This window comes from Malus domestica, chromosome 10 (assembly GCF_042453785.1).
Source record: "Malus domestica chromosome 10, GDT2T_hap1".
Taxonomy (NCBI): domain Eukaryota; kingdom Viridiplantae; phylum Streptophyta; class Magnoliopsida; order Rosales; family Rosaceae; genus Malus; species Malus domestica.
Genome location: NC_091670.1, coordinates 12,154,032 through 12,179,170, shown reverse-complemented (window position 1 = coordinate 12,179,170; position 25,139 = coordinate 12,154,032). Strand labels below are relative to the sequence as shown.

Here is a 25,139-nt window from a genome sequence, read left to right as displayed (position 1 = left end):
CATCTGCATTTTTTCTTCTGTCCTTTGTATGTTTGCAGTTAAATCAATGGGTTCAAACCCTTGAACTGAAGTTCGTTTGACAGCCTTGAAAGTGTTTGCCTTTTTGGTGCTCTTTAATGTGCACTTTATAAAAGAAGAGGCACCATAGCCACTTGTTCAGAGATTGAAGAGGCACCGCTCTCCGAATTTCAAAAGCCAGGTTTTCCTGAATAAAGTTCGTTGGCATTTTTCAGACGCAATCTCAGCTTTTTTGGATATCGCGTGCAACTTTGTCAAAGATCTCTGACAAAGTTGAAAACGCGTAAATCTTACTGTTCTAATTACACCACAGTTGCTGACAAGAGTAAAGGCACAACACCACTACCTTCTATTGGGAAATCTCTATATATGTCGACCTCTGTTCTCCATAACAAGGTAAACCTGCAAGAATGTCCAACTCTTCCTCATCTCCGAGAATGCATCGTCAACAAAGCATCTCGAAATACTCAGTTTTCTTCCTCTCCAAGAATACCTCTTCAAACAAGTCATACCAGAGCAAAATTATCTCATATCTTCAGGGACGAAGGCAAGAGTAGTCATCTTCAACTGTTGTTGGAACTGGGTCTCCAGTCACCAAGAAGTGATGAACCATTCAAATACAAGGGTTTGCATTCCACTCCTGCATCAGGGGACAAATCCTACAAGAGAAGATGCCACACATGTAGGGGAAACCAGGGAAAATACCATTTATGCAAGGGGAACAAGTAAGGCAAGTGAAAATGATATATTGAAACATGTGGAGACAAGCGTAACAAACACGTGATGATTCATCCCCGACAAAGCCGAAGATCACTTGCCACGTGAAGCTCCTCACGGTACAACTTCATTCAAGATCAAGCCCCGAAGGTCCTTGAAGAAATCACAAGTTTGATTCAAGATCAAGTGTCCACTACCCTTGAATTAAATTTAGCTCTAGATAAAAGAAGTAAATTCAGACCTTTAAAGCAGGTCTAGCAGAAGACCTTACAACCTAGTTCAAGAACAAGCCTGTGGAAAGTTAACAACAAGTAAAACACCTCTTTCGGCAACTCTTCTTACTAAGAGACTGAAGCAGAATGATCAACGATCGGCCTAAATGATTTGAAATCAGGGGGAGATACTCATCAGAGGGAGCATCCAAAACAGATCAAGATCTTAACGAGTCAATTGAAGACTTATGTGGGCATCCAAGGGGGAGTGTTGTAAATAGTGGGTATGTTTGCCCACATGTGTATAGTAATGTACCACATGTGTATAGTAAATACTCATATGCATATAGTAAGCCTTTCACTATGTTGCTTGTGATTTGCTTCTATAAAAGCAAGTCTTATGGAACAAAAAAAAAAAAAAGGAGAAGATGAAATTGAGAGACTCACGGGAGAGAAAGGAAGGAAAAGAAAGAAAGAAAATAGAGGAAGGAAGAGGAAGAGAGAAAATAGAAGAAAATGAGAGGAGATAATACAGAGAGTTATCTTTGGACTATTATTATTCCAGATTATAAATAAAACACCACTGCTGCCCCGAGGACGTACTCCAGTCACACTAACTGTAGAGGAACCTCGTAAATTTTGTGTCTTGTTTAATTTATTCCACTGCACCCACCGTCGATTTTACAACACGTCTTTATTTTTTTTATTTTTATGGTGTTTTCATTTTCTCGACAAAATAGAAATCTCGTAAATAAATAAACCACTCAAGTGTTGAATCTTCAATGAGAGCTAACTATCTTTTTAGGTTGGACAAAGTAGCAGGTGCTTCTTAGCAAAAATTACATGGCCATCTCTTTGATGGACATGAAGAGCATCAATTGTGTGCCTTAGTTTTTTTGGTTTACCTTTAGGCTGGGCCTTTTGGTGCCGTAATGATTTTTTTCTCATAATGCATATGAAAACCTTTAACTTTGGTGCTTCTATGTTTGAAGCGAGAAACACTCTTATGTTGCTTTTACAATTTGATTAGTAGTTGTTGATTAGAATTACCTAATTCTTTTACTGAGAATTTGTTTTTACTTGCTCTGTTCGTTTTTCTTCATGTAAGTATATAGAAATTACATCGTGAAACTAATTAGAATTAGTCAACTTATGGATGTGTTGACATGTTTAAGTGGTGGTGCTTAAACTCAAAACATGCTAGAGTATATCTATCATTAATAATTAGTATCAAACTCAACGTTTCATTAAAGTCCAACCTGAGAGCTTTGTGGAAAGGAATGAAACTAGATCACACCATTTTATGTATGTTTTATTACATTGCTTATAACACAAGTCAATATTTTTTAAACGAGAGCAAAAGTCCATTATCTTGCCTTAAGTGTTGCTCAAATTGTTTTATCGAGTGAGATGTAGTTAACAAACACAAAAAATTAACTCATGAAATCTAAATTATGATTCTTCATGTGGCCCTGTTGAGAAGTGTCTCCAATCTGATGGATATTGTACGACGGACAAATATTAGTTTTAGGTTGGATTTCAGGTTAATATATGTTATCCCAGGCGATGGAATCGCATCATGGGTTTCTATGTTTCCCTAAATAGATTTAATGAAAATGTTTTCCAGCATCTACAGGATCAGACATAGTGAATGAAAACTTTAATCTTCGGACTTTCTCATTATTGCAGTCTCTAATGATTTATTTAATCATGTTACCCTATTGTTAGATCAACCAAAAGTGTCTTGGCCTGCTGTTATTATTTTGTGTTATATGCTTTCTTATTGTTAGATCGGTTGTGATTCTATATGATTCATGTTTCTCGGTGTAAAATTGTTCATGCAGTCTCGCTTTTGCATCTTATTAGTCAACCAAGGAGAATTTGAACGTTTTAAATCCTGATCATCTCTATTTCAGGCAATGCATCTTTTTTTTCTAGCCTAAAAGTGTTTGATGCATGTCCTTTATGATGCATGACAACTATTTTCTATGTTTGTTGTTGACTAAGTACATGAAGTACAACTCAGTCTTGGATTGTTCAAAAGTATTTATTGTTTGAAATTAAGGAGTTAGACTCTTAACTGTACGCTTTTCATCTTGCACAGTCTGCTGGTCTAAAGTGAATCAAACCTAAATGATTTGTTTCTTTCTATCAATTTTATGCATGCATGTCTTGCAATATTAATGGGGTAGAGGCGTGCATTAATTTTTATTGTTTGATGTTTGTTCTATTTTTGGCTTCTCTCCAATTATATATGTGTTTATATTTTGTCTTCCTCTTTCTCTAGTTTCTATTTTGATCATTGGGGTCCTGCATTGTTCTTCAGTGGCATTCGCACGCGCATGCGCTTCCGTCTTTACAACGGTTAGATTTATGTTCCTTTAAAGAACCATCACCTTTTTTTTTTGTTTACTCTTTTCTCTGTTTACACGTTCGATCATCGATGCATGCTTTTTTGGATCATGGTAACGTCGTTATTCGATCTTTATGATGGTTTCCTTTATCGCAATGTTTTAGCAGTCATCATTCACTTTATTCATTCATTTTCCACTCTGCACTAAGAAACGACGTTGTCTAAGGAAACAACTACAAATCAACTATCTATATTCTTCATTATAATCTAAACATATTAGGATTATGTTTTTACTGTTATATTTACAATGTATTTGTGGTTTTTAAGACCTCTTGCTTTAATGGGTTGTGGGGTACACTACTCAATTCATATGGTTAACATAATTGTTTTACCGTCATATTGCTTTTATTAGAGAGTAAACAGCTGCCATGTGGCATTTCCCATTTATGTAGATTTATGTCTTGAAGAATATAGGTAGCTAGGAAGGCCACTGGAACTCAGCATGCCGATTTGCCTGCTTCTGTTGCTGTTATTAATCTTAGTGATTTGGTGTTGCAAGATGTTCCCACCACTTATGATGATGAATACAACAATACTTCAAGCTCTTTACTATTTTTAAACAATGGAAAAAACCATCCCCAAACATTTGCATCAATTTTTGAACAAAACATTCCCGTTGGTGGTGTTTTTACCTCACATTTGGTAGCTGGGACGAGTTCTCATCAAATTTCTATGCCCGTTTTCCTTGCTAACCGTGCCACTATGCATTGTCTGTTGGCCAAAGATGCTTACATCATTGATTATGTTGCGAACTCACTCATTACTGGGTAGGCCACCTATCAGAAAAAAAAACAAAAGAGTATGCAATCTTTCGACATAACTTTCTTTGCATTTTCTTGCTGATTTCAAAATTTGAGTTTTCTCTGTTAATTAACTTATATCAATTGGTTTGATGTATGCTTCTATTAATCTTTGTTTTTATAGAGATTGATCCAGAATATGTTGATTTTGGATTAAGAAACTGCCAATGTGAGAACTGTAGTGCTCTATTTTGGTCTGCATAGCAGACAAAGAAGCATACTAAGCATGCTTCTTCTGTTTCTGCCCCGCAGTTTATTGCATGTTACATGAGTCAAAAAGTTCAATTCTCACGTGCTAAACCCACCCTCGCTTATTTTGATCATTTGTTAAACCCCACAAATTTTCGAGGCTTAGTTTAAAAAAAATATTAGATTGTATAATTCAATGATGGTGTTAACTTCAATGGGGGCCAAATTTGTTCCGTCGATCAACAAGGGTTGCGGTCTATATGTTTTTAAGATTAATGGTCAAGTGCATCATTTGATATGTTTTTTGTTGCCTCTAGAAGGCGACAATCCTAAATTTGCACATCTATACATTTATGTCACTCAAAATGAAGTCAGTAATCGTATAAGTTGTTTCAACATATCAGAAGCATCTGAAAAACTTAATCAACAGGTTATCGGTGGCCTCATCAACATGTTGGACATGTGTAATGAGGCCGTTCAGCTTTTTAGGCTCGCTAGGGATAAGATTGATGAAGGGTCCACAAGTCATTTACGTCTGTGTTTGTACAGTGCACAAGGCAACCGTGATGTGCAGCATAATCTACCAACATGTGACAAGATAGGTGGCTTGATAATTGGGGACATCGGCCAATTTCACATCGAAAAAGATATTGTTGCAGAGCATAGGACACATGGCCTACAGAGAATCACAAAGTTACACCCTAAGTACATGGCTTTCCAATAACCTCTTCTTTTCCCATACGGTGAATATAGGTATAGGAAAATTCTTCCTTGAAATCCAAATTTTAAGGGGGGGGGGGGAACCAAAGAATGAGGAGTTTGATGAGGTTATGGCTTATCTAAACTGTAGATACTTATGCCCTTATGAAGCAATCTAGAGATTGTTACAGTTTCACATTCATTTTAGAGAACCATCAGTTGAGAGGTTGTCTGTGCACATTCCATTTGACCAAAATGTTGTTTTTAGAAAGACCGATGATCTAAACTATGTTGTTAACCCGCCTAATCTTGAAAGCACAATGTTAACAAAATGGTTTCAAACCAATGTCCAAGACCCTGATGCACGTATGTTATCTTATGTTGAATTTCCTACCAAGGATGTTTTGAAAAATGATGAGAAACAATTGACCCGTAGAAAAAGACGTAGATATCTTGGTAAGGTTACGTATATTCACCCTACTACCGATGAATTATATTATTTGAGGTTGTTACTGAACTACCAAAAAGGCAACTTTAGTTTTGACTATTTGAGGACTGTTAAAGGCGTTTTTGAACCCACATTTTGAGCTGCATGCACCTCGCTTGGTTTATTGGAGGATGATAGGGAATGGAATAGTGTTATGCTAGAAGCGGTTGTCACTACATCATCCTTTCAATTGAGGCAATTGTTTGTCACATTGGTTCTCTTTTATCCTGTTGCTGATCTATTAGCTTTGTTTGAAACGCATTGGAAGACGATGTGTAATGACATTTTGAAAAACATGATCAATGCCTTTGGCCTGCAAGATGTCTCTAAATACCAAGATGAACATAGCAATTCACTTTTGTATGAGTTAGAAAAATTGTTTGCTGCTTCGAATAGTTCTTTGTCGAAGCATCACCTACCACATCCAAACAATTTGATGATGGATAGACTTACGAATAGGAGTTTGAAGGAAGAGTTGGATTATGATGCTGACTCACTAAAACATGAGCACTCGCTCTTGATCAACCAATTAAATAGAGAGCAAAAATATGTATATGACAGTGTCATAGAAACAATTGACAACAACATATCTAGCCTGTTTTTTGTGGATGGTCATGGTGGGACATGCAAAACTTTTTTGTGGACCACCATCATAGCTAGAATTGCCCCCCTTTTGCTTCCTGGTGGAAGAACGGCTCACTCTAGATTTAAAATTCCTATCGACGTCAAAGATTGTTCGGTTTGTGAAATTAAAAATGGGACTCATCTTGCAAAACTAATCACTGAAGCTGCTCTCATTCTTTGGGATGAAGCTCCCATGAATCATAAACGATGCATTGAAACTCTAGATAGATCCCTTTGTGATGCTCTTAAAGGGTCAAAACCAAGTTTTGACCATTTGCCGTTTGGGGGTAAGTCGATTATTTTCGGATGTGATTTCAGGCAAATTCTTTATGTTGTTCCAAACAGAAGTGTCACTGACGTTGTTGAAGCTTCATTGACGAGCTCATACCTTTGGCCCTATTTAACTATATTCTTTTTGAAGCAAAACATAAGGCTTTCGAAAAACAAGTTTGGACGAAAGGGAAAAACAAGAACTCGTTAATTTTACAAAGTGGATATTAGACATTGGAAACAATACTGTTGCCAGGTCTTTGTCTTCAACTGATAAAGAAAGTTCTTGGGTTCAAATTTCAGAACAATTCCTTATCCATTTTGATGAAGATCCCATCAAAGCCATGATTTCAGCTGTGTATGCGAATTTTAAAAAGAATTTCCAATATGTGCCATTTTTGAAAGAAATAGTTGTTGTGACACTACGAAATGATACAGCGATTGACATAAACAATCTTATGTTAGGTATGGTGCCCAGCGAAAGTCGTGCCTATCTTAGTTTTTATTCGATGTTTTCTTCAACGGAAAATTTAGATGTGCTTTATCTCAAAGAATTTTTGAACAACTTGATTTATCTGGTTTACTGCACCACATGTTGGTTTTGAAAGTTAGCGCCCCAGTGATGTTGATCAGAAATTTAAACCAAAGTGGTGGGTTGTGTAATAACATGATTGGTTATCATGCAATTAAACGACAGAATTATACAAGCAAAAATCATAACGGGAAACATCATCGATGAAAGAGTTTATGTCCTTAGGATAATTACTTAATCATCTCAGCATAAATATCCATTTACTCTGAGAAGGCAACAATTCCCTCTAAAAAATTTGTTATGCAATGACAATCAACAAAAGCTAAGGACAATCATTGAAAATTGACAGGCTGTATCTGTCGCAGATTGTTTTTTCTCATGGACAACTATATGTTGCGTTGTCCAAAGTCACCTAAAAAAAGGGTCTCAAAATTGTTATTGCTTACGATAGCGACATGCCCTAATCATACAAAAAAATAGTTTATAAAGATGTTTTAAAACATTTACATGAAGTTATAAGTTTGCATTATTTTTTTTTTCCTTTTGTTTATTTTTGTACACATGACTCCACCATTACTTTGATAAATCACTTTATTCAGTTTTCAATTTAATTAGCTTCTGAATTTTTTATCTATCTAGATTGATGGAGGTGATGCCAATTCAATTTATGAAGCCATACCAGCCAGGAAACAAGCTCCAAATCAGGGTTTGTAGGATGTGGATCACAAAAAGCATCGAAGATGGTCCTCAGCCTACAAGTCTTGATTGTGTGTTTGTCGATAAACAGGTGAGACTTTTACACCTTTTTCCTTATCGTTAGATGCTAACACTTTTATGTATCCGAATGTGCACACCATGTTTTTAGTACAACAAAGTTTTGTGATCAAACATGCCTTAAAGTTCATGAACAAACTGCTCTATGCATTTCATTGCCCAATTATACATCACTTCCACATAATTAATGTTTGTCTGGTTTATTGTTTTGCTGGATTCAATCATAGGCCACAACATTAATTTTTATGGTGGGCCAACAGATTCATGCAAATGCACAAGAAATCAAAACTCCATCTTTTCCATATAATAGGATGGCTTACAATAAATTTCGTTGTTACAAAAAATAAAAATTCAGAGTGCGTCATGGACACTTTTGTTCTCTTTGCATTTCACTAGAGAGATTATATTTATTTTGTTTGAAGAAGATTTTTTAAATGTGCAAACGAAACTAAGTATAAACCATCAATTTTCATTTTCTTAATTTGTTTTCCTTGTTTTTTGACCCATAGAAATAAAATTAAAAGTGATTTTACAAGGTTGCTTCAATTGCTGCCAATTTGATTCTTAAAGCAATCTTTGTTGTTATGTTGCATATCATCTTAAATGCTATATTTGTAGCCACAATTGTGCTATCCTTACTGTTTACGAGATTCTTAAACCGCATGCGTTAAATGTTCTCCTGCTCATTTAGTAATCTGTCTGATTTTTATTTTCTCCTTTTAACAGAGGGATGCAATTCACGCGACCATGAATGCTCGAGACATCCAATTTTTTTTGGAGCATCTAAGAGTTAGCTATGCATATGAAATCAGCAAATTTCGCGTCGTTCATATCAGGCCATCAAGCAAGGTTATCCCTCATCCTGCTGTGGTTGACTTGAACAAAAATACCACAATCGTTCCCATTGACAAAACAACCCAGAAGATCCCAAATTAGTGGTTCCATTTGATTGAGCTTGATCAACTTCATAAGATAATTGACAAGGATGCTAAGGTTACAGGTAACAAATTTAATTTTAAGTGCTGCACCAAAATATGAAATCATCATTTTAATTTTATTGTTGGCTTCGGTTTGCACTCATTCCCACCACTGAACATCATTCGCATATGTATTTGGTTGCTTGACAGATGTGTAGTCGACTGAAGAAGCCACTATCCAAAGCACAAGAATGCAAAGAAGAGAAATCTTAACCTGCAAAATATCAAGTAATTTCTGTTTACGTTAAGCTCTTATTACAATTTTCACATATGGGGCCGTATTTATGACGTATAAAAAACCATCACCTTTTTTTATTACTTACAGAGGCGAAACAGTGGGGATCACCTTATGGGGAGAGATTGCAACAAGTTTTGAAGATAGCTAAATACAATCTCTTTTGTTATTTGTTGCTTTAACAAACCTTAAAGTGAAACAATACCAAGGTTATACCTCGACATGCTCTATTCAGCTGCTTAAAGCTTCAGTTTGTTGATTGTTTCGTTTTATCTGTAGGAAAACCTGTTCTTGGAAGCACGAGATCAACCGTTTGTGTTTTCAATCCGGACATTCCACAACTCTCCCAATACAAACAAAAGTAAATCGACAACCCTTCTTTAACAACTTTTGCGTTTATATTTCTTCAGTTGATCTTTCTCAGCCTAAACATGCTTGAAACAAGTTTGAGTATCTAAGATCACATGTTTGAATCGTGCCCACCTCAGCTGAGATGTATGCGGGCAGTGCTGTCGGTGCTAATTATGAGTAAAAAAAATGATTAATGAGTTGCTTTTACTTGATCCTGCCTTGCACAAGGTTAGTCTCTTTTCACCAACTTGTTAACAAAAATCACATTTTTTTTAAAAATAGAATTTTAGTGGTGTGTTTTCCTTGACTATCTCTTGCTTTGTTTCTTTATTCATTTATATTCCATGTTTACTTGGTGATGGTTAAATGTCTTTGATTATTTAAAAAACCTGTGATTCCATAACAGAATGCAAGTTTCGCATACCAAGCAACTATCGTTGGATTCGATTTCACTAGGGGTTGGGTGCCCGTCCTACCATAAAGCTGTCAAGAAAACGTCTGGATCATTTGAGTGCAACGAACATGGTTCCTTAAATAGATTCCCGAACCATGGTAATTTTCTTTTGCACCTATTTTACATCTGATTGTTTTGAATTCACTCTGATATACATATGGATGGGAGTCTGTCTAATTGATAAAAGTTTTTTAACACTCATGGATTTTTATTGGAAGTTATTTTTGTAAAGAAAGTGTTTGTGTAAAGAGGCATTGCCTTTTTGCTGCATTTGTTATTTTGTTAGAGAAATGGATTATATATAATGCTAATCCACTAGATTATGGTATTAATTTTTGTTATCTAGGAAGTTAATTCCCAATGTTAAAGAACTCTCCATAGCCATTTTCATAACAGAGCCACACTTCTTTTTGTCAAGTTATCATTCTAAAGGTAGTGGTTACACTAATTGATGATAAACTTTTGGCTTATACATGTGATTTGCAAGCATGTAACATTATTGCATGATCAAGTTTAATTTGAAAGTTGGCTCCAGTAGAAACCGCCTAAGGGGTCAGGAGGTCTAGATAAAAGACATTGATTCCAAAAAAGTGATTTATTAATGTATTGAATTTTTTGTAAACAGGGGGAGGAAAGTGTACATCATGTATGTGTTTCGCTGTTGTCACTCCTTACATTTGTGGTTGAAACTATTTAAATAATTCCTTGTGTGCTGGGTTATCCAAAGTGGTGCATTGAGTCGTTAAGTATTTAGTTCAAGGCTTTCCAAAAGGGTATTTGGTGTTTGCAAAGTCATTTTGATGGAGTTTAATGTGGGTGCCCTTGATGATCATAAAGGGGCTGGACCGGAAGATGTGTGGGGTATGTATTTTGGTTGTTGCTTGCTGCAGATTTTAGGGGATTTCTCATTCAAGTATTTACACATGTTTATTAGTTTGGGATTAAACTTGTGGTGCACACCTTTGGAGTCGCATATTATTGTTAGAGTTTGGTAATTTAATTAATAGTGTGTCTTTCTGTCAATATTATTCATGCATGGCCTGCATTACAGTGGTTCTACTGCATTTTTTGGATTGCTCACAAGATTGGTATTAGTAGTAATGGTTGCATAACATAAACATATCCAACCCTTACATAGGTTCAAAATCGATCTTATTATGGAAGATAACACGAATCAACACAACTTCCTCATGATAGGAAGGCATGTCAAAAAGATACTTCATGTTTCTTGCCACACTTTGGTGATAGATGATGAATATGAGGATCCTTTCATGGTGTCGATGACTCTGAAAATTTTGGTCGGCGAGACAAAAAGATTTCAGCTCTCTTTTAGGAATCAAAATAATGACTTCAGGAAGATGGACTTCATCATTCATGGATTGCTTAAAGACCAACTGCCCTGGAACCCAGCAATTGCCTCAGTCAAACCACAAACGCCTGCAACCACCACAGGAAAACAAATTATGAATGAAGCGACCCCCGCCCCATTGACGCCTTCCCAGTGGCTAGATCAATAACCCCATTCCATTGCACCTGCCAAGACTTCAAAGAGAACGTTGTTCCTTGATCAAGTCGACAAATCTAACAAGTAAAGTTTTCCTCTCGATTAATGTCCTCATGTGTAAATCTTAATAAATGTGCTTGCTTATCTTGAGTATACATATATGTTTTGCCACTTATGAAAAACTGTTAGCCAATCTTTTCGCACCACTCTTTCACATTCTTTTCCATGGCTATCACGTTTCTCTATGACCTTAGAAATTGTACCTTCATTCACAGCAAAAAACCTCGTAGTGAGCAAATAGAGACAACCAATTTTGCTAGAATTGCTAGAGATTTTCACAATCTGGTTGTCCCTAAGATTGAGCCCGCTGACAAAGAGTTGATAGCTGCACTTAGAACAAAGTCTCAAGCCAAAAAAACCAAAGATAGGTAAATTACAATTTGTTTTTCGTACGCACGCCTACATAATATCCGTTGTACCAATGTTTGTTAAACTATGATTTATGTTTTTTGCTATAGTGCAGAAGATGTCCGCTCGCAGAAAAAATGAATGACCACAGGCTCCGTGATCAGTTGCTACAAAGGCGCTCTCCATGTTTTTGGCTTTGAACATATGTGCTTGAAAACTTACTTGGTGAAATGACAACACAACAGTTTTTATGTTTTTTGTTATATGCTAAAACAGGTGCCCTGCTTGCAAGACATATATTTTGCCACCTTAAGTGCAAGGGAAAAATATATGTGGACTGCATCTTGCTTTTTTTTCTTTCGTTTCTTATGGAAACAGGCGTCCTGCATATTTTTTGCTTTGAACATTAATGCTTGAAAGCTTAGCTGCTGAAACAAGAACGAAACACATTTTATGTTTTTTGGTTTAACTGCTAAAACATGTGGTTGGCCTGCCAGACATATATTTTGCCATCTTAACTTCATGGACAATATATGTATAAAATGCATGTTGATTGTGTTCCTCAGGGAAACAAAGCATATTTTGCAACCACATATTTTGCAATCAACTCAGTTGAATGTATATAAAAGCCAAGCTACTTATCTTACCGACACCGTTCACTCATCTATCCCTTTGTTCATTCATGGTTATGTTGAATTTTTTCCAAGTTAAATGTGTCTTATTCATGTAGTTAAGATTGGTACATTCAAGTCCCGCAGCATTGCGCATCCAATTTACTAGTTTAATTTATACTAAAACTCAAAACACTCTGAAATACTATTCATAAGCATAGTGTGCTTCTTGTTTTACCCTTGCTAAGTTTGCATTATTAGATTGTTGACATGGAGAAAAATGCCCCGCACTCATCTCTTTCCTCTTGATTTCTTCCTGCCTAGTCGTCTTCTTATTTTCCAATTAAAAATATTGTGCGACTCCTCCTCACCAAGCAGCCTTTTTGCTCCAGATCTTTCAAATTGAAATTCCTCCCTGATAGGATTTTTTCCACCTACAAAAGTAGGGATAAAAACACTTAAAATACTTGCAAGAGTACAAGGTAATTGTAGTATAATAGCTCAAGTAAGGTCGTTTCCACATGAATTGATTGAATAATTTCTATTTAAACTAATTCTTAATTAACTATTTAAAACAAAGTTTCAAAAATGTTGATTTTATGACCTAGAATATTAAAACGAATTTTAAATTAAAACAATTAAAGAAACCAATTTGAAAGGGAACAATTTTAGAAAATAATGATAAAAGGACAATAGGGTTCCGCCATCACCTTAACAATCTTATGTAGTTTTACCAATTACTTATGAATTACACATTGAAAGTTGGGTTTTCCTTATACATATTCTACTTGTGGCACTAAGCTAGAACGTATATTAAACATGCAATCCTTATGTGGCATTCAGATCAAATATAAACATGCATAACTCATTACGTTTTGTGAAAACCCTTTAAAAAACCATGCAACCCCTAAGACGTGGCATTTGTCCTAGGTGAACTTACAACTATCAAACACAAGAAGCAATACTCAATCCTCCGAGGGCATTCCGACCGAATTGCATCTGATTACTTATCTAAACATCTTAATGGTAGCTAAGCATTAAGATATAGAGACAGTTTAAACATAATGATTAATAATTTAAAATATGCATACATAACATCATAAGCAATTAAATAAAGACTACATATTCAAGCTAAGACTCAAGGCATCGCTCTAGCAAACAAAAATTAATTACAAACAACCATAAAACAAAATATTGTTAAGAACATTGATGGAAAACACCTTGTAAATAAACTTGAATCGTTAAAGGCTCTCTAAGCTGGATTCTCCAAAGTAGTTCATGCGTGCCTAATGGCTAAAAAGCCTTATTTATACTACTACAAAATAAAATCTTACGTAGAAAAGGTCTTCTAAAACCTAGGAAACATAATAGAATAAAATAACTATGAAATAAAAGGTTTCCTATTTGAACAGAAATTTGGACTTCTCAAAAAATCAGATATTTGACCAACCAAATCAACTCCGATTTGATCTCAAAAAGTCTCTTTTTAAAGCTTGAGATGTCCCTAACAAATCCTCAGCAGGAATCTTCCTCAAAATAAGCCATCTTGACCTTCAAAATACCTAAAACGTCCAGAAAATGTCAATTTGGGAAAGCTATGTGCTGGACCTTCTTTTCTTTGCCATGGTTAAACAGCTTAGTAGAAAATTTTGAAACTTTGACACAATCATTTTGAATGACTCACGAACATCCTCCAATTGGAATCACTTCAAAATACATCCGTTTAATCACTTTTTGCTCAAGAGGAAGTCGAATGTCCTATATTGAAAATATAATCCAAAGTATCAAAATCTCACAAAATAATCAATAAATTAATACTAAGATTAGGGTAAAATATATAGTACAATATGGACTCATCAAATACCCCCAAACTTAGCTTTTTGCTTGTCCTCAAGCAAAACAAAACTCAAAAACAAATATAAAAACTAACAAACTTGAAACTTAAACAAAAATTAACTAAAACAAAATTTTCGCCTTCAAGTTGCTAGCCATAGAAAACATTAAAAATCATAATATCTTTTCAAAAGTTCCAACTAATCTCACTATAGAGTCTAAGCCATTCATAATCAATTAGAAAAGAATTCATGAACTTCCTTTGGTGTAAAGTGAACCAACATAGTTAAAGAAGCTCAACTAAAAACACTTACCAATCGTCTTCTTTATTTGATACATACTAACTTGATATATATTTTCTTCTTCTTCTTCTTTTTCTTTTTTTTTTTCAATTTTTTTTTAGTAATAGCGGTGGTCGTGCAATGTACTTAAGCTTTCGATCCAACTAACCACCTTGCCTCATGCCAAGACTCTACCCTTTGATGCAAGAATCACTATTGATCAGGCAGAACTGGCCCGGTTACTAAGCAAAGTCTCGGATGGAACAATTATTACTTTATTGATAACAACAATTAACTTAACTTTACTTAGAACAAAAAAATTTTAAAATTACTTAGACGAAAAGTAAGTTTTCCAATCTCACTTCCCACAAACCATGTTGGTGTGAATGTGCAAATTTTCTAAGTGTAACTCATGAATTGGTGTCTAGGCAACGATAAATAGAAAAGACTCCACTATGGGATTAACCTTCACTATGTCAATTTATTCCAACGTTTAAAATAAACTATGGATATTAACTTAAAACGAATGAAATTTTTTTTTTAATTGACTCAAAAATTAAAAACCTAAAAATTCTTATCTCCCACCCCCAAACTTAAATCATTGTCCTTAAAGTGGGAAAATAAAACTAAAATAAACTTTAACTTGATTACAAAGAATACGACGCAATAGAAATAAAACTTGGAAAAAAAAATTAAAAAAAAAACATAAAATAAACATAATGCAAAAAAAAGAAACAAAAGAAAAACTAAATTAAAAATAAGGCGGACTGGAGCGGGGAAAGGCGCTAAACAAAACAGAAAAATAAGGCAGAAATTTTCCAGGCGCTGGGGTCGAACTCGTAACCACTCACGTGCGATCACGCTCGAGCCCAACAGCAAGAAGGCTCTCCCCTTTTCCCTCAAACCTAAAATCAAAACCGAAACACCCAGGACCCAGCCCTCATCACTTCTACTCCTCGCGATGTGTTCTCAGCCAAAACCCAGAAGCACCCGCTAAACGCACAGCACCGAGTTCCATTGAGTCCACTGCGCTTGCAAACGGAGTTGCTGGCATGCTGAAACTTTGAGAGTCCAAAAGGTAAACCCTCGTCCGAATTTCTTTGATGTTGATCTACACCGCTCAGTTGGAGAGAAAAATAACACATGCATGCTCTCATCTGTGCACAGGAAAACTCGAGTGACAGAGAACTGAAGCATCGATTTGTGGTTCTGATCTCCACGATTTTCAGATCCAAAAGGAAGGTACATAGCCGACAACCCCCAAACTTTATGTAAAACAATTATTTTATTAAACTGTGAGAGAGAATGAGTGAAAGAGGGTCCAGCGGTATAGAGGTCAGAATTCAGACTCCAGTTCGCATTCCTTTTAAATTTCTGCACTTTAATGTTGATCTTGAATGCAAAGCTGTGATGAATGGATGGTTGAATGCGTTCTGAGGTGAGTGGATGAATGCTGCTGAATGCATGATTCAGCCGATTCCCGTATTTGATTCAAATTCAACCTGCATAAAATCACAAAATAAAATTGCACTAGAATAAATTCCAAATAAAATACTTATTAACTAAAAAAAAATTCTGTTTTTGTGTTTTTGTGTTTTTCAATTTTCTGAATTTTTTTAATCTTTTAAAAAAAGAATATGAGGAAGAAAATAAAATAAACGCAAATAAGAATAAAAGAGTTAGAAAAATTGGGTTGGCATACATGTCTCAGTTCTCAGTTTCATAATGTTATAGCATACATACTATTCTTCTTCTTGTTCTCTGTCTAAGAATTTCACATCAACAGCATCTCCCTATAACCAGCCTAACCTAGGAGCTTGGTTTTGATTCAAGCTTTCCGACGGTAATTGGACGATTCCTCCGACGCCCACCATCAAGGTTAGTCTGAAACAATTCCTACCTTATTGACCAGCCTATTGCATCTCAAAATCTGCTTTAAATTTGTGTTTTAGTATAACTGGGTTTAGAAAAAAATTTCATGATTTTGTCTAATCCAATTTAACAAATAGATTCTTTATAATCTGAATTTAGAAAATTATTGTCATTCAAATTTGTTTTACATCTGATTCAGTTGGATTTTGGGGTTGTGTTTTAGTGTTTCCTGGCCTGAGTTGTATATAACGAAAAAAGAGTGATTTTTGTGTCCTAAAGAGTACATCATGGTCATAGACACAAGTCTGATATTATCAAGTAAGATGCCAAGTCCTCTTGCATTCATATAATTACATTTTTGAGCTGCTTTTCTGGGTTTTTGTTGATTTGTTTGCTTATTTAGTATATACAAGAAGAGATGATGACACCGCCACTAACATTATCAATTTATGCATGAAAACGTAACACTGGGGCCAATCTAACATTTAATTTGAGCACATCACATCAGCAAAATAATAAAACATATGACAGTGGGGTTTTTCCAAGTCAATTTTTGTTGGCATATTGTTCATGTATGATTTGATAAATGCAAGTGCTTTTGGCATTTTATGACAAAGAAGAAGAAGAAGAATAGTATGTATGCTATAACATTATGAGTCTGAGAATTGAGACATGTGAATTGTATGGAGGTAAGCAATAGTTATGCGAGACGTGTGAATTTTATGGAGGTAAGCAATAATTATATGACTTTTTTTTTTTTTGCTAAGAAGATTGTGTAACTTTTTGATATATTGTTCATTACGAAGAAAGTGTAATATATGATCTCTAACTATTCGACTTTGTTCCAAGCAATATTGTTTGGTGAAATAGTTGTGTTAAGATATTGGAGAAAATTAAAAATATTTAAAATTCATCTTGAGGAGGTTCTCATTTTCCAGGTGAAATCCAAATCCGATCAAGTCCGTCAAAAAATCACCCCGTACGCAACGGATTGGAAGTTTCTTGAATGCGCCTTTGATTGAGGCCCACTATCCTCGTTTGAACAACTTCACATTCATAGTGACCGACTCACCAATTGTAAATTTCAGCTCAGCCGTCACCTTCTTTTTCACGGCAATGGAATTCATTGCTGAACAAGGCAAACATGCCCACAGTGGCTCTTCCACTCTGATCCTGGTCAGTTCAATTTTCTAGGTCATTGGTTACTCATTTCTTTTGCCTGTTTGGTTGCTGAGAAAGTGCAGGAAATTTCAGCTCTTTAATTTAACTAAATCCTGGGTTTGCAGCCAGCTTTGTCGATTGGAAATGTGGGGCAGCTTGCGGTGGACCTTCTAGTTGCATCAATTAAAGCAGAGAGAGTTGGGTATTTGGACACTCCATTTGTGCTTCCTTGTGTCGGTAACGATGCCTATGGGCCTGTTCCTAATGGGGAACTTGCTCTCCCTCTTGAAGGTTCTAACTCCTTTGCTTCTCTTTTAGCTTGTTTAGCTTGTTAGTTCAATTTTTTGATTGAATTTTCAATTGGGTATGCAGCTTATGATTCATCTTCCAATGCAATGTCTCTAATCCAACAAAGGTCCCCTGTTGTAAAGGTAAGCTGCACATTTGGGATTCCCATTTGGTAGTAAATTGGAAAAAAGACCCCGAAAACTATAAGTTTCGTAGAAAAACACTTCAAGAGATCAATTGGAGATAAAATCGTCCTGTATCCACTTGTCGTCATCTAATATATTTCTAGTTGTGAAGAGGGTAATGATAACCACACACCAAACAACATGCAGGATTAAACATAGGTTTGTAGTTGTGTGGTTATCATTTTCGTTGTGAAATTCCTTTGGTTTCACTATAAAGTTTTGAGTTTGAAGGGGTTTTCTTGAAGTGTAATCTTATCAAGGAATTGCATGTGAGATGCCCCTACTTTGAGTTGTTTCTGTTGTTTCAATTTTTTTGTTGTAGTGCTCTACTGTGGAATTGCAGGTTTTAAATTGGTAAATTCTAAACAGGGAAGGATGATTGAATTTGCTAAATGTGTGGCTGATTATGTTGCTGCTAGTGGAAAGAAGAAAGTTGTTGTGCTCTCGAGCTTGGATTTTGGGAGGTGGCAGAGAGTTGATATGTCAAGGTATAAAGAGGATGGTTCTTGTTTATGTCGGCTGTTTTGAAATTTTGAAGTTCTTTTTAATGGGCATGAGATAGTGATTAAGTCAGCTTAGAGCCCAGACAACTAAGCATTTAACGCGCCTGGTTTAATAAATTCCTTAATATTTGTAATGCATCAACTAGGGAAGAGAATATATGGAAATGTAACTGATTGGATGATTTATTAGTTATTACACGGACATATTTCAATTCTCAACCCAATAAGCTCGGGAATTGATTTAGGTAGTAGTTACATTTTTGATATTCCAAAGGAAGAGAATGATAAATACTGATATATTATTAAGACTATTTAGTTACAAACATTTTTGAGCTCATTTCGAACTAAAACTACTTCGTTCTTTCTCTCACTTTCTCACCCACTCCCGTTTTCATATTATGTAACTTTTACTTCATACAATTTGATTAATGATACTGGAGAAATTATTCTTCAGTTAAAGTTTATTTCAAAATAAAATTCCTAGATAATGTTACTTTTAAGAGTTGTACCAAGAACTAGGAACTGATCTGGAAACAAAACATTTCCACCTTTAAACATGCATATCTAGTCTTAAAAGATAATAATTTGTTTTTGAACTCTGTCGTTTGGATAATGATTCAGTTGGGAACTTGGGATCAGGAAGCTTGGTGGCCTGTAGTTTCTGTTATGTGCTTCTTTGAAATGACGATTTATCTTTTCGCAACATACCAGTGGTTTGCAGATGCATTACCTGTCTACCACCAATTCAGATGGAACAGATGATTATTGTGAACAGCTTGGGTGGAAAAGACTGCAGGAATATAACCCCACTCAGAAGGCCTGGAAGTATCTCAGTACATTAGCTGAGGGCAATGCTGTGCCGGAGGACATCTTGCCCTTTGAAGGCGAACTAGAAGAAGAAGAATATTACTACCCGAGCTTGCCATTCGCAGCACTTTTTTCTTGTCTCAAGGTATTCTCTGGGAAGCATACCTAAGAGCAAAATGTGAAAGTGGCCAATTGTTTCCAAACACAGGGAGTCCCCTATGTCATGGAATAATTGTGTCCATGCCTACTGATTGCTATCAATTCTTGTTGAATTGCTCACCCACACGTGAGAATCTTTAATTACAAGACTCCTTGTTTTATTTTTTCTATTTCTGAATCAGGCCAAAGGATTGAAGGTTACCTGCTTATTATGCTACTGCTCAGAAGGAGACAACATACCTGATGCTTTCCATTTGGCCGAGGCAGCATGCAAACTTCTGGGATTAAATCCCAGTAATTTCCATGGTTAGTTTCTTTTCTTTGAATAGCTATATTATTTCGCTGATTAAAGGCTTTTGTTTGAGATGAAGTTTTGTCATGTCCATATTCTTTCATTTTCTAAAGCCCTATTGTTTGGTTTGCTTGGTACTCTTTAAAGTGGAGTCCCGATACGTTCTCATCATTCTTCAAAGGAAATATAGCAATGTTTTTTAGTCTGTTATTCTATGCCCTTTGCACAAATTGTGTGGTCGAGAATACTTTAAGCATAGATATTCGTAGTATGTGCACATCGACTTCCAGAAAGCCAATCATGATTTGTTTTTCTTAACGTCTTATCTTGTTGTTTCTTCCGATGGTTAGATTAGGTTATGGGTTATCTTGTTGTCGAAGAATGGTTAGCGCATGATTTCAGTCCCAGTTCCATGCAATTGGGTAATATACTCTATCCCACATCAGATATAGGACAGGGAAATGTAGAAGAAAATGGATCGGGTGGATGGGGCGAGGATGGGATAACCATATTCCCAATAGGGCTGGGAAGCGAAATGCATGATCGTGATTTGCTCTGTGTCGATCCCATATAATTATGATTATTTTTTCCATTGTTTCTCTTTTTCTCCCTTAAACCTGATTTGGTTAATGCATTCATGTTAGAGGTGTACTCATCTTTATTGATGATTTTGCGCAGGCAACAATGATAAATGGGTTATTCCATGTTCTTGGAAGACTCTGTATGGACCACCGGCCGATGTGTCCCTCTTTTAGTTAGTTTCCTCTGACCTGGGCTAACATCTACAACACTGCAACGACGTGGTACCGCCTTGTTTCGGCTCCCTTTTTCTGAAGCTCTCTTAAAAAATTTGTTGGTAAAGAAATGGATATGGGGTAAACTGCCATTTCCCCCTGAATTATCACTTCATTGTCAATTTCCCCCTCGAACTATTTATTCAGTCTGTAATTTTCATCTGAAATGATTTATAAGTTTGATATTCTTATTTTGCATGTATAAGTTTCAAATTTTAAAACTTAAGTGCGGATAGAAGATAAATTTCTTACGATGTTAAAACTTCTTAAGTGCAAATAAAATTGCTAATCAATTTTTTAATAACATTGTTCTTAAGCCAAATTCCTAACGAAAACACTTTTAACACTCAACAATGGGATATTGACTGGAGTAAGCTTCTTAGGCATCGACTGGATTTTTTCTTTGGGTTCATAAATTAATTGAAATTAAACAAAACAAAAAGTTTGATTCTTACAACCTTTTTCGATAATGTGTCCAGAAGAGAATACTCTTGCCATCTCCCACTAACCACCTAGCACCTACAACCTTTTTCAATAATGTGTCTAGCTTAAGAATCCATTTACAAGCTTGAGAGTGATTTGTCTGATTTTACAATTAAGGAAAGTATCATTCTCTAAGAATCCGTTTAAAGGCACTATCATACTCAGCAGTATTAAATACATGTAAGTATTATAACCAATGTACACATTCGGATTGAAGGGAATTTGGATGGAAACTTTGATTCGGACAATACGTTACCCTTTTTTCTTTTTCTTTAATGGATGGAAATACAAATAGAATCGCGTACCCCTGGATCTTGGATACACAATCAGAACGAATCAAATGGAATGATTTATGGTGCAACCATCGCAACCATACATAATTATATCATAGTTCCATTTGCATTAGGTGAGAGTACCAATTTTCAATTGGCAAATTTCCATTATATGCGTCCATGAAGTTTTCGTTAATCTTGATTCACATCACATGAACCTTTTAAAATGGGTAAATTACATAGTAACCCTTTAAGTTTGAGGTCTATTACAACCACATACAACATCTTTAAAACATTTTACTTTCATACCTCAAGTACTATTTTATTTCAATATAATATATCCGTTAGATGTTCTATCCATTAATCTGTTAAATGCTGATGTGGCTGCTACATTTGTGCCACGTGGCCAATTTTTTTTTTTTTTAAACCTAAATCTTCTAAATAAATTTATAATTAAAAAAAAAAAAAACCAAACCCCACTTCGTCTTCCCTCCCCCCCCCCCCCCTCCCAAAAAAAAAACCCAACCTGCAACCTGCAACCCAGAAGAAGAAGAAGAGAGAAAAAAAAAAAAACTCATCTTCATCTTCCCCGACCCCTTTCCTTGCAACCCACCCCTTTCTTCCCCCCTCCCGTCTTTCCCAAACCCACAGCACTCATCCTCCACGTCCTCCTCCACACCCACCCTCTTCCCTCTTCTACACACCTCACTCCTTAAATCCATACCCATTGGGGAAGATGAGATTTGGGTTGCAAGGAAAGGGAGATGGGTTTTTTTTTTCTTTTCTTTTCTGGGTTGCAGGTAGTGTGAAGTAGACTTGGCATTCGTGTCGTGTTTTCCGTGTTCGTGTCGTTTTCGTGTCATACCCGATATCTTAACGGGTCGTGTCGTGTAACACCCGTTAAAATAAACGGGTATAATGACCCGACCCGAAATCGACCCGATAATATTAACAGGTAATATGACCCGACCCGTTACCCGTTAAGGAAAATATATTTTAAACCAATAAATAATCAAATGAAAAATATAATACTAAATAAGTATATACATTCCATATTATCACATCCAAAACATAAAAACGCAATTTTGTTTTTAAGTATATTTTCGCTTACCTAAAGTCTTTAATAGTTTTTTAATTAATGTAGAAGTGTAAAAAAATATAAAAATATATATATACACACTCGTAATGACAAGCTTTATAACTTTCATGAAGAGTTTAACTTCGAAATTCGCCACTATAATCATATAAATCATAGATCAAAATTTAACCGTTGATTGTTGTTTACATTTATGCTTCATTGTTCTCATCAAATTTCGTTTTTTTAGATTTTCTTTTTTGAAAACATGATCTATTAGAGGGTGCAGGTAGATGAACTGTTTGGATCGTTGATATTATATTTAGAGTTCTACGGTTAGTGAAAATATTGCTTGATGTTTATAAAGTTTCTACAAATTATATGACATTGACTCATATTTCAGTTAACCGTAAATATCGAAACGTGATATCATCTTCTTACATTCGCCAGATGATCATGTTTTCAAAAAATAAAATTTTAAAAATGAAATTCAGTCATAAGAATAAAGTGTAAATAATAATTGACGGTTAAATAAATTTAAGGTTTCACTTCTACAAAATTATCTATTGCTGGCGGTCCAAAAACTTTTTTCAACAATCCAACCGTCAAACTTATTTGTACACATTCCAAGATTGCATACGTAAAAAATGGTAAAAAACAAACATTCAAAGATTACGTAACGGAACAAAAGTTTTCGACGGTTATAAACGAAAAATCACAATTTAACGGTTATTTTAGCTCCAATTTTGATGATTTTTTACAAATACACTCCTCGACCCTATAAGAATGTAATGAATAAATTTGATCTTTAATTTAAAGTATTTACACTACTGGATACCACAAAAACTTATTTTATACTTAATAGAAGTATAATATTAACTCTAAGTGTTTGTTTAATCTACCGTTTTGACGCAATATGCATTCTACGAAACTTTTTTCAACGATCCAACCGTCAAAGTTATTTGTACATATTTCGAGATCGCATACATAAAAAATCGTAAAAAACAAACATTCAGAGATTACATAATGGAACAAAAGTTTTCGACGATTATAAACGAAAAATCACAATTTAACGGTAATTTGAGCTCCGATTTTGATGATTTTTTACAAATACACTCCTCGACCCTATAAGAATGTAATGAATAAATTTGATCTTTAATTTAAAGTATTTACACTAGTTGATACCACAAAAACTTATTTTATACTTAATAGAAGTATAATATTAACTCTAAGTGTTTGTTTAATCTACCGTTTTGACGCAATATGCATTCTACGAAACTTTTTTCAACGATCCAATCGTCAAACTTATTTTTACACATTCCAAGATCGCATACGTAAAAAATCATAAAAACAAACATTCAGAGATTACGTAATGGAACAAAAGTTTTCGACGGTTATAAACAAAAAATCACAATTTAACGGTTATTTTATCTCTGATTTTGATGATTTTTTACAGATACACTCCTCGACCCTATAAGAATGTAATGAATAAATTTGATCTTAAATTTAAAGTATTTACACTAGTGGATACCACAAAAACTTATTTTATACTTAATAGAAGTATAATATTAACTCTAAGTGTTTGTTTAATCTACTGTTTTGACGCAATATGCATTCTATAAAACTTTTTTCAACTATCCAACCGTCAAACTTATTTGTACACATTCCGAGATCGCATACGTAAAAAATCATAAAAAAAAAAACATTCAGAGATTACATAACGGAACAAAAGTTTTCGACGGTTATAAATGAAAAATCACAATTTAACGGTAATTTGAGCTCCGATTTTGATGATTTTTTACAAATACACTCCTCGACCCTATAAGAATGTAATGAATAAATTTGATCATTAATTTAAAGTATTTACACTAGTGGATACCACAAAAACTTATTTTATACTTAATAGAAGTATAATATTAACTCTTAAGTGTTTTTTTAATCTACCGTTTTGACGCAATATGCATTCTACGAAACCTTTTTCAACGATCCAACCGTCAAACTTATTTGTACACACTCCGAGATCGCATACGTAAAAAATCGTAAAAAACAATATTCAGAGATTACGTAATGGAACAAAAGTTTTCGACGGTTATAAACGAAAAATCACAATTTAACGGTTATTTTATCTCTGATTTTGATGATTTTTTACACATACACTCCTCGACCCTATAAGAATGTAATGAATAAATTTGATCTTTTTATACTTAATAGAAGTATAATATTAACTCTAAGTGTTTGTTTAATCTACTATTTTGACGCAATATGCATTCTACAAAACTTTTTTCAACGATCTAACCGTCAAACTTATTTGTACACATTCCGAGATCGCATACGTAAAAAATCATAAAAAACAAACATTCAGAGATTACGTAATGGAACAAAAGTTTTCGACGGTTATAAACAAAAAATCACAATTTAACGGTTATTTTAGCTCCGATTTTGATGATTTTCTACAGATACACTCCTTAACCCTATAAGAATGTAATGAATAAATTTGATCTTTAATTTAAAGTATTTACACTAGTGGATACCATAAAAACTTATTTTATACTTAATAGAAGTATAATATTAACTCTAAGTGTTTGTTTAATCTACCATTTTGACGCAATATGCATTCTACGAAACTTTTTTCAACGATCCAACCGTCAAACTTATTTGTACACATTCCGAGATCGCATACATAAAAAATTGTAAAAAACAAACATTCAGAGATTACGTAATGGAACAAAAGTTTTCGACGGTTATAAACGAAAAATCCTAATTTAATGGTTATTCATGAGGGTTTGAAGGATTTTAAAAATCTAAACAATAATATAAGTGTAACAATTATCTATTCGTAGAGGAATAATGATAAATCAC

General features: G+C 34.7%; 1 protein-coding gene and 1 long non-coding RNA gene across 3 annotated transcripts; both read left to right on the top strand.

Annotated features, from left to right (window-relative positions):
* The first annotated feature begins 11,201 nt into the window (after positions 1-11,201).
* Positions 11,202-11,915, top strand: LOC139188408 (uncharacterized). The gene is made up of 2 exons (XR_011571815.1): positions 11,202-11,684; positions 11,780-11,915. It is a non-coding gene; the product is annotated as an uncharacterized lncRNA (long non-coding RNA).
* Positions 11,916-15,199: 3,284 nt separating this feature from the next.
* On the top strand, positions 15,200-20,648 carry LOC103408015 (uncharacterized). Of its 2 annotated transcripts, XM_008346889.3 has the most exons (10): positions 15,200-15,467; positions 15,557-15,631; positions 16,176-16,267; positions 17,200-17,437; positions 17,548-17,713; positions 17,795-17,853; positions 18,265-18,383; positions 19,110-19,350; positions 19,547-19,670; positions 20,335-20,648. In XM_008346889.3, exons 4-10 carry the CDS (start codon positions 17,378-17,380, stop codon positions 20,409-20,411), a joined length of 846 nt encoding a protein of 281 aa, XP_008345111.1. In that variant the 5' UTR covers positions 15,200-15,467; positions 15,557-15,631; positions 16,176-16,267; positions 17,200-17,377; the 3' UTR covers positions 20,412-20,648. The 2 variants fall into 2 exon arrangements, with proteins under 2 accessions (XP_008345111.1, XP_008345116.1); XM_008346894.4 differs by lacking the exon at positions 16,176-16,267 and having other exon boundaries at positions 15,287-15,467.
* The last annotated feature ends 4,491 nt before the right edge of the window (positions 20,649-25,139 follow it).